At 40.4% G+C, this 10,521-nt stretch overlaps 1 protein-coding gene across 4 annotated transcripts in view; it reads right to left on the bottom strand.

Moving 5' to 3' along the window:
• Positions 1-341: 341 nt before the first annotated feature.
• RBM27 (RNA binding motif protein 27) overlaps positions 342-10,521 on the bottom strand; it is a 36,032-nt gene continuing 25,852 nt past the window's right edge. For all 4 annotated transcript variants that reach the window (XM_030572023.1, XM_030572024.1, XM_030572025.1 and 1 more), the window contains exons 15-21: positions 9,947-10,021; positions 9,663-9,827; positions 7,787-7,891; positions 7,486-7,677; positions 4,686-4,772; positions 4,097-4,207; positions 342-2,672 (exon numbers count right to left, since the gene is read on the bottom strand). In XM_030572023.1, coding sequence (XP_030427883.1) covers positions 2,586-2,672; positions 4,097-4,207; positions 4,686-4,772; positions 7,486-7,677; positions 7,787-7,891; positions 9,663-9,827; positions 9,947-10,021 — 822 coding nt within the window. In that variant the 3' untranslated portion in view covers positions 342-2,585. The remainder of the gene's footprint in view (positions 2,673-4,096; positions 4,208-4,685; positions 4,773-7,485; positions 7,678-7,786; positions 7,892-9,662; positions 9,828-9,946; positions 10,022-10,521) is intronic.

Below are 10,521 nucleotides of genomic sequence, written 5' to 3'. Positions count from 1 at the left end.
TCCTTTTAGCGCTAAAACCATATGAAAAGGAAACCCCATTCTGTTTAACTGTGACAAAGGCTACTGAAATTTCTCTTACGGCAGTGTTTCTCAAACTGGGGTCATCGCTTGTGTAGGGAAAGCCCCTGGTGGGCTGGGCCGGTTTGTATACCTGCCCCGTCCGCAGGTCCGGCCGATCGTGGCTCCCACTGGCCACGGCTCGCTGCTCCAGGCTAATGGGAGCTGCTGGAAGCAGCGAGGGCCGAGGGACTTACTGACTGCTGCTTCCAGCGGCCCCCATTGGCCTGCAGCGGTGAACCGGGGCCAGTGGGAGTCGTGATCGGCCGGACCTGCGGACAGGGCAGGTAAACAAACCGGCCCAGCCTGCAAGGGGCTTTCCCTACACAAGCGATGACCCCAGTTTGAGAAAAACACTGCCTTACAGCTTCATTCGTTCACTGTAATCTGTAGTTTCCAAATACAAAAATACAACAATTCTTATTGAAATCTATACGCTGGTAGTTTTAGTACACAAAAAGCAAAATATTTACAAAATTATACAGTTTAAGAAAAAACTCTGTACAAAAAAAATATATAAATCCTTTGTTCCCTCTATCATTTTTTAAACTGTCAGGACTCAAACATTTGCTGTAATGGATCTATCAAAACATACACTGAGCCACAGACATTAAGAAAATATTAGAGATGGTGGGAGAAAAGCAAGGATTATTCTTCTAGGTTCAAAGTATTTATGTTTTTTCATCATTCCTTCATAAATTTAGACTCAGCAGTAGTAGGAATGCAGTATTTAATTAGAAAATGGAAGTCTTAATATGAAGGGGGGAAATATTGAAGGACATATTCCCTCCAACTGACACTGAAACTTAAAGCGATAAAGTTTTGGCTTCTTTTACATATTACCACAGCAAAAGGATATTCAAACGGAGAGGAAGAGTATGAGGGGCAACCTGAAAGAACATGACTTCAAGTAACTAGCTATGTTTAGCCTAAATTAAAATTTCTGGTACATGTTGTATTTATTTTGAATCAGGAAACAGTTGCCAAATACTCTAGTGTGCTTAATATCTGAAAGCAATATATGATTTCTAAAGCCAAGAATGTATGCATTTGGTACATGTATATAATAAGCTGTTTAGAATCCCAGCAGTTGGTAAGAGAGTGTTTGCTCTGCTCCTTCAAACTGACATTTAGAATGCAAAGACACTATTTTACATGGCTACTTACATACCAGATAACTCTAACTGTACAAAGTGTACAGTACAGATGCCTACAGAGTGAAGGAAAAAGCCTACTGGATAATGTATTTATGCTCATGAACAGCAAGACCCACATAACAGAGTTATGAAGATCTATGGCTCTTGAGGGTCTAAACTTCTTAGCCCCATTTCTACCAAAATCACCATCATTTCTTTTTTGGTGCTTTTTTGTTTTAAAGTGGTATAAAGACAAAGGCAATTGAAAATTTCATTGTCCGTTTTACCTGCTTTTAAATGAAACTGCCCTTTAGGAAAACTATTCGTATTTATATCTTAAAGTGAGTTTTAAACACTAGCCTTAAGAATCATATCACTTAAAGTGCTGGTTTGGTGTAATAGGATATTGACCTTCCATGGGCCAAAAAACAATAAAACTTGCTCTGAACACTGTATGGGTTTGGCCTGAATATTAATAAAAGTGACAGACCTGGTCATATTGCGGAGGTGAGAGAAGAGGGTTCTCATGGTTGCTTGTTTTAGAACTCTATACAGTTTAACAGGATTGATATTTACCAATACTGACAATGCAATAAATCAGCCTGGATTAAGCTTGACTCTTGCATCCAAACTGTGAGAAGGAATTGACACTGACAGTGAAAGAATGGAAACAATATGCTAATGACACATATCAGTGTCACTGCTAATGTTTCACAGTGAAACAGGATTTAAAGCAATTTACTGTGGACTAGTACCAGGCAGTATCATGCTAATTCCCTATTAACGTATGCAAGAGGAAACAAAAGACAAAACACTAGAAGGCAGAAAATTTGGGGTCTTCTACACTGAAGTTGTGTGTGGCTCTCAAGACAGGTCTTAAGCAAAAAATGAATTCAGACACAAATATTTCCTACAATAGCTGACTTCACATGTAATAAAATGTTGCCCTTTTTGAGTTAGCAAACATGAGGCAATTGACATTTAATGAAAATGTGTCTGCAGCTCTCTCCTGCAACCCTATAATATTACTAAATAAAGCCTGTAACATTTTTTCATTTATATCTAATAAATCAAAGCATTAAAAAACAAGATAATACAGGTGGTGTGAAAAAAGGGCTTGACAATATTCATAAGTTTCTTCTTTATAGGAGGACTACCATCACTGATGATCTTTATAACTCTATAAAAAGTCATTGGGCCTTTGGCTGACCTAGTATCACAGCTAAGTATCTGTCACGTTCATATCACAAACTTGTTCTCACTTGAAATCTACTGTGTGTTTTGAAAAGTAAAATAAAATAATTTTTTTTGGCTCATCAACTTTCTTAAATAAATTTTTAAAAGTTGTAGTTCAAACTATATTCCTAAAACTATACAATTCCAAATCAAGTTTCATCTTCTCCAAGAACGGGATTCATCTTCATCTTCATCATCATCGTCATCATCTTCGTGCAAAAATAAATCTGAGGTTTCAGTCTCCTGGATGAAGACAAAATTGTAGTCTGGTTTTAGAGATGACATGCCAATGCACTTCTCTATATGCAAGGGGCAACATACTACACACCACTACCCTGATAACATGAATTAGGATAGAACATGGTAAAGCAGCGCTCCGTGGGGTCGGGGCTGCACACTCCGGCAGATCAAAGCAAGTTCGATATAACGCGGTTTCATCTATAATGCGGTAAGATTTTTTGGCTCCTGAAGACAGCGTTATATTGGGATAGAGGTGTATATAAAGCAGCAGCATTTTGATATTATTTTAGGGTTGGGTTTATACAATGGCTTCTAGATACTATTTGAAAGGATTCCCCATACAATGTGCATACACAATACGTTGGCTCTAAAAGAAGGAGCTGTGTCCCCTCCTCAGTAGCACTGGCATGTTGCAAAAATAGTAGGATCTTTTTCATTTAAGTGAAATAAAATTCTTTACTAAGAGGAGAATAATTTGCAACATTCCTATTAAGTTCTGGTTAATAATATATCCATATCCCTCCAGGTCAAGGGACAGAAACAATTATCCAACTTAAACATTGCTTGGTTCAGGGATGGCATGTGATCTGCGGAAGCAATACATAGTTTAACCTTAAAGATTATGTACTTTGCACATTTTTGTTGCTCTGAAGGTGTTTTGCACCATCTGGCCAGGATTAATACAAAATGCATCATCTAGTACCAATAATTAAGACTAGTAATTTCACCTTCTTACTACATTGATTCTAGTAAATATGGGATTGTTAATGTTGAATTAGAGTATCTTGCAAATATCTAGTAGTTTACAAGTCAAAGGGATAATCTTATCTTGACATGTGAATAATTATTTCTGCCAAATTTATAAAGAATACACTATCTTGTCGCCATCGTAAAGGAGGAAAAAGGGTCAGAAGAAAACAGTCACAAGTCCACAAATCAAATACTACGCTGCTTCTGAGCAGTCTTTATTAACTGTAGTTGGTTCTCAGAAATGAGCGCTTTCCTTTGCAGACCAGGCTAAGGCAAGTTTGTTTATCCATCAATCATTTATAAGTGCCTAAATCAGAGGGAAAAAATAAAAATCAGGTACTAGAAATGAAGGAATTTACCGCATATCAGAACTGCTGATGTGTACCTTTAACAATCAGCACACAGAGAACTCAAATGTTTGGCCCTGATAGTTTATACAGGTATGCATATTTTACTCAAAAATACACAATGCACTCTTAAGGATGCATGTGCAGGTACAATATCCAAGTAAGGTTTCAGCATTTCTATCTTGTAAGAATTACTGTGAACTTTGACACAATATCTTCAGACAACTTTCACAGCAAATAGAGAGAAAACATTCTACATAACCAAAAATACCTACACTATTAGGAATCCTGTGAAAATAGATAAGCCACTATTCCAATGTACTACAGTACCTCTTCCTTGGACTCCTCTTCCTCAATTTCTGTGGACACAGACGGTACCTTAGGTTTGTGCCATGATATCTGTAGTCTTCGGTCTTTGAATCTTAATCCTTGGTTAGCAGCCTGGGTTTTATTTTAGATGTGTTTTTAAAGGGAATTAAAAACATATGGTTCATAAGAATAAAGAAACAAGGTAACCAACAGTGAGCTAGAAACTTTAATCAGAAGAGGTTAATCCCCATAAGAAGTGTCAGTGCACACCTCCCAAATCTATGCTACACAACTACCACCTCCCACTCCCATAAGGATATTTCTGAGCAGCAACTTCAACACAGCTCCTAACTGGGAGAGTCACTGTATGCACATTGGCATTCTGAGAAGAGCAACAGGGCTCAAAGATTGCGTCAATGCTGGAGTCTTCCAACGAAGCACTGTCAATACTGAGGTCACCAACCATTTAACTAATGGCAACAAATATCCACGACGTCCATACCAGACTGGTATGGAACAAAGCACCCCGAAGAAAGTTCAGCTAGTACATTGTACCAAAGAGTAGGACTCTTACCCTCAAGCCACAGGAAGAGTTCATTACTCAACTTACATTTTCAGCTTCTGAGCGGGACTTAAAAGTCAGAATGACACTTAAAGGAGAATCCTCTTCTTGGAGGTCTTCAATATCTCCAAATTTCTGTGAAACAGATGTACAATAAGAAAACGCATCATTAAACAGGTGTGCCAGTCGGACAAACCATCATGTTGTATCACGGGCCTATTCAAAGCTGAAATTTAAATATGGCTTTTTTGGTGGAAGGAAGAGATAGCCTGAGGCTAGAAAGGTGTCACAGCTTGTACCATCCAGCAGTGCTGTATAGACTCGAGCCTGTCTCTCAAGAAACACATTTAAAATTACTTGCAATTAAAATTCACTGCTTAACTAGGAACACACATCTGCCCCCTACAAAAAAGGGGCCTTCACTTACCAGTGCTAAGAATTCTCCTTTTTCCCCCCTTAATCTCCTCCTCCACACACATATGCACCCCTCCCCCACCACAACTTCTCTAGTCCCATGAAGTAGTTCTTTTTGGAGCTCATTAATTTGCAAAAGGAAAATTGTTCAGCAAGAGAACCATAGCACTCTGCCAGCAAACAGAAGTTTGATCAATCCACTATCACTAGATCAATCAGATGTTTGCATTTCACAGTTAACAAACTCCCTTTAATCTGAGTATTCAAGTGGCAATAACACTGGATCACAATACTAGAGAACGAGATTGTACACTAAAGCCAATCTAGCTGAAATGAGAGCAGCTTACAATCTTTCATGCTATATTTGTCTTCAATGCAAAAAAGGATTTGTTGCCAGTGAAAGCATTTCTTGAATTGGAATCTGTTTTTACGTAAAAAACTACTAAGCTTCTTGGAAACACTTTATTAACTTAGATAATAGAAATAATGGTATGCCAAATCTCTTCCTGCAGGTCTAACATCTGATGCTGCTGAACTAGCAGAGAACATTTTCTTAGGAATATGACTCACTTAGAAAACTGGGAGAATTCTCAGAGAATGGGCACTACAGTGCAGTACTTCACATTCAGCTAAAAAAATACTAGAGTTGGTTGAAAAAAAATTCCAACAAAACATTTTTCATCAGAATTGACCAGTCCATTGAAATCTAAAGTGTTTTGCAGATACAGTTCTATTTCAATAAAGTGCCTTCAAAAATCCTTATTTCAGGAGTCCAAGAGAACTCGCCCTGGTCACATGGCAGGCAAGCAAGTTGGCAGGACGACTGCCTCAGAGACCTGAACCCTAGGTCTACCAGGGTTTGCAGCTCTGGGTTAACCCACCATATGGGGCACAGCCAGGATTTCATTCCCTTCTACAGAGAACTTTGAAATTTTTGGTTTTAGTTCCAATTTGGAATGAAAATCAATTTCTGAAATATGAAAATTCTCTGTGAAATGAACTACCTTTCTCTACTCAACTCTAATAAATGGTTCTGAATATTGCCCAGTTTTGCCATATCACCGCTTCCTTTTTGAAAAAGTTTAGGTATTATTTGCATTAACTTGGTCAAGGTTCAATGTCACGTTTCACAAACACGGCATGTGTTTCAATTGCTCTGATTGTATTTTATGGATTACCCAAAAAGTTAATAGGCTTCTCGATTAAGAAGTGCCAGGATGCAGAAGACGTTTAGGAAAATTTATCATAAACTTGATATTAATTTAGTTGTGTCCCATACTGACACTGGATGCGACAGTTCCAGGGCTGGCTCCAGGTGCTAGCTCAGGGCGACCAAAGGGAAGGCGCGGCACGTTGGGCTCTTCGGCAGCAAGTCCCTCAGTCCCTCTCGGAGGAAAGGACCTGCCACCCGAACAAGAAAACAGCGCGGTGGATCTGGCGCCGATCACGATCGCGACTTTTTTTTTTCTCTACTTTCTTTCCCCCTCCGCCGCTTGGGATGGCAAAAACCCTGGAGCCGGCCTTGGACAGTTCACAACCCAACAAAGGGACCTGAAAGCTGCAATACAAACTTCCTACCAAGTTAAATTTGTGAAATTGCTACTCTGCTTGGAAAAAAGACAGTTACCTTTTCCATAGGTGGTGTTCTTCGAGAGGTGTTGCTTATGTCCATTCCATATTAGGTATGTGTGCGCTCACCACATGCACCAGTACCGGAAGACTTTTCCTCAGCAGTATCTGAAGGGGACTGGCTCTGGCACCCTCTAGAGTGGCACCCATATGGCATGGTATGGCGCCCCCCCTCCCATCCTCTGTTCCTTCTTGCCCGAAACTCCGACAGTGGGGAAGGAGGGCAGGTCATGGAATGGACATGAGCAACACATCTTGAAGAACGAAGACGGCACTTGTCACTTATGTGCCCTTCGGTCTAGTACCTTAGGCAGCTACTATGTGATTGCTGATGGGCAAAGGCCATTTACAACGATCGCAGAGCTTAAAGCCTGGGGACCAGGGCACGCCCTGTCCCAAGGCTGTGTCCTATTCGGGACTAACGAAAAAGGTTAAGAACTATTACTAAGGGTAACTAATTCAACTACTAACTATATATAACTATATTACAGGTTTTATAAATTCGCAAGTCTCGTTACATTTAATAATCCAAATCTCAAATTTGGAAAGCAAAATTATATACTTAACTTGTTCTATGACTTTGGGATAGTGATATGACTTATCTGTATTATGGAAATATGAATAAAGATTCTCACATCTTCAAGATGGGGGAGGTAGGGGGGAAGGGAAGGCTTGCACATGAAGTTGCTTTGAGTTCCTCCATTGGAAGACGCTAAAGAAACACCAAGTCTTGTATCTGCAGTACGGAATCATGACTACATTTTTTTCCAGTTTAAGTTAAGTTAATTATCCAGAGCTGACTTACAGAGAAATGTTGTAATAATTCATCTCTCTCCTCTTCTACGAAGCCACCAACAGTTAGAGCTTTGGGGCGGTGATCGACCACCATATGATTCAATGTGCCTCTTCCTCTCCCACCACGACCTCGTCCTCTTCCTCTGCCCTGAGCAGATACCGCCTTCCCTCGACCTACAGGTAAGATACCTAAACGGGCAGCCTGTTAAAGAAAGGCACATAGTGGGCAAAACTATTTTCAGCTTTCGGGGGAGCTGAAAGCTTCATGTAACAGACAGAAAACACTGGAGCAGCACTCCTTACAAACTCACCTCAACCTGTAGTTGACTGAGCTTTTTCCGCAACTCTGTTGTATCTTCTCCAGAAGACAATCTTTTATGAAAGTCCAGTTCTGCATCTAAAAGCTCCTTTTGTGCCTTAAAAAAATGGAGATATTAGTACTTGTCCTCTAAATACCGTATTCCATTTTCTATAGCTACAAACTTTAGAAAAATCCCTCGGTATCCATATTCCTTCCTAAGCCCAATGGTTCATGCCCAGAAGAAGAAAATGGTCAACTCTGAAGAGAAGACATTTGGATTCCTATGTTGAAATACATACAATGACAGGCTGGTAAAGTTCCTTTGGACAAGCAAACTATGATTTCAGTGATCTCTCAGTTGATCATTTAACTATATGGATCAAAAGTAACATGCAAAAAACTATCTTCTATTGGAGTTGATGCATTTGCCCGTGCTTATACTTATCAGTAGGTATTTGGTTATAAGGATCACAGTGAAGTAATTTTTGATGTTTTCACAGGTATGAAAGGATTTTATACTAAATGCTGCACGAGGACAATTTTACTGCTTGTGGGAGTGCCAGTTAGTAGTCATTTATATTCCCACTAATCTATCTTGGCCTTTAAACGCTAGTAGAACTTGCTTTGTCATTGCATAAAAGGCTTTTGCTTATACCTTTCCAATATGGAAAGTTCAAATACATCGCAGCAATTAAAAACAGTATCCCTAATACTTCTTAAATATCTGTATTACTGCAAACACCATGACAAGTTATTGAATTAAAAAAGTAATCAATACTTTACTGTATCATTTCACGCAGTATAAACCAGCATGTACAGTAACTCCCCACTTAACGTCCTCTCGCTTAACGTTGTTTCGATCTTATGTCCCTGCTCAATTACAGAACATGCTCCATTTAAAGTTGTGCAATGCTTTGCTATAACGTTGTTTGGATGCCTGTTTTGTCCACAGGTGGCAGCCCTCTGCCCCCATCAGCTCCCCTATGCCACCCACCCAGTACCTCCCACCCACCAGCACACCACGCAGATCAGCGCCTTTCCCCATCTCCCCCGACCTCCTACCAGCGGCAATCAGCTGGCTTGCGGCGTTCAGGAGGGAGGGGAGAGGAGAGGAGCAAGGACTCGGTGTGCAGGCTCCCCCCTCCCTCCCCTGTCTCCTGAACACTGCAAGCCAGCTGATGTCCATGGGCAGGAGGCAGAGGAAGGGAGCCTGCGCGCTGAGTCCTCACTCTTCCCCCCTTCCTCCTGCCCCCTGAATGTTGCAAGCCAGCTGATTGCCGTGGGCAGGAGAGAGGGGGAGGAGGGAAGAAGAGGCAGGTTAAGGGTGGGGGCTTGAGGGAAGGGCTGGCATGGGCAGGCCGAAGGTTGAGCCCTCCTGCCCCTGGTGCTTGCAGAGTAGGGGAAGCTGCAGCTGCTCCTGCACAATGTGCTTCTCCTAGTCTACAGAACATTCAGCCTCCTTGCCTGCCTCATTGTCTCCAGTGCCAGTGGGCTGTGCCTATGTGGGGTAAGGCAGGGGCACCTCCCAACTATAGTACTGTACAGCAAAAAAAAATTTCCCTGGAACCTAACTCTCCCACCCCCCATCTACATTCATTCTTATAGGGAAACTGGATTTGCCCAACATTGTTTCACTTAAAGTTACGTTTTTCAGGAACATAACTGCAACGTTAAGTGAGGAGTTACTGTACTGGGTAACATGACATAGTTCACATTCAGGATTCAATGAACAGGATTGTCAAGAACAACTAATTATTAAATTACTCAGTTTGATTTCTTCTCAGAACTGTGTGTGTGTGTGTGTGTGTGTGTGTGTGTGTGCGCGCGCGCGCGTTTGTGTGTATATATACACACATACGTACATAGAGGTAGGACAATGCACACACCTCTGTCTTGGACTTCAGTTTTGATGCCGTGGAGGCTACAGAAGAAGTTTTCAATTCATCCTTTAACTGAGAGATTTTTCCTGTTAGTTCTTTCAAGGTCTTCATTATTTCTGCCCTCTCCTCTGGTTTCGTAGCTTTATTTTTCTCCAGCTTAGATATCAACATCTATGTATGTTAAAAAACCAACTGAGTAAGAAGATACAATTCAGACAAGCAACCACATTCAATAATTTTGGTGTCCACTGGAATCAGAATGCAACAGCTAGAATACATTCCAGACTTACCTTTTGGCATTCTATTTGTTTTTCTAACATCTCCTGCTTCTTTTTTCTCATATCTTGTTGTAATTTCATTGCCTCCTAAGTGAGGAGAACATACTTTCAGTCAGTTATTGGGCATATACAAGTTACTATGATTAGAAAGAACTAGATTAAATCACACTACTTTTTCTTGGCTGAGATCTACAGTAACAGCCATTAAGTATTAGATTTGCCTGCAGTGACACACAATGCTACACTGGATGAGGGATGGATTCAATAAGTCTTTCATCTATAAGTTTCTGATTACCCCATATATAGCCAAGAAAGGTCAATAATAACTTTTCTAACACTCCTCCTGCCAACTGCTCAGGTGTTATACTTTTTCTTTTAAAAATAATAAAAATGAAAGCTCTAATGAAGATTAAAAGGTTTGTGCACTGCACAAATGTAAAGAGGCTCTGATCCTGATTCACTGTATCACAGTAACACCTAAATGCCTCAAGCAAATGCTGCAACATGCACACAAAACTAGGGACAGCACAGACAACTTGAATGAAAACATTTGTCTCTCACAATTCTCTTCATCTTTTTACAAACAA

Source organism: Gopherus evgoodei, chromosome 8 (assembly GCF_007399415.2).
Source record: "Gopherus evgoodei ecotype Sinaloan lineage chromosome 8, rGopEvg1_v1.p, whole genome shotgun sequence".
Lineage (NCBI taxonomy): Eukaryota > Metazoa > Chordata > Testudines > Testudinidae > Gopherus > Gopherus evgoodei.
This window is presented reverse-complemented; position numbering and strand designations above follow the sequence as displayed.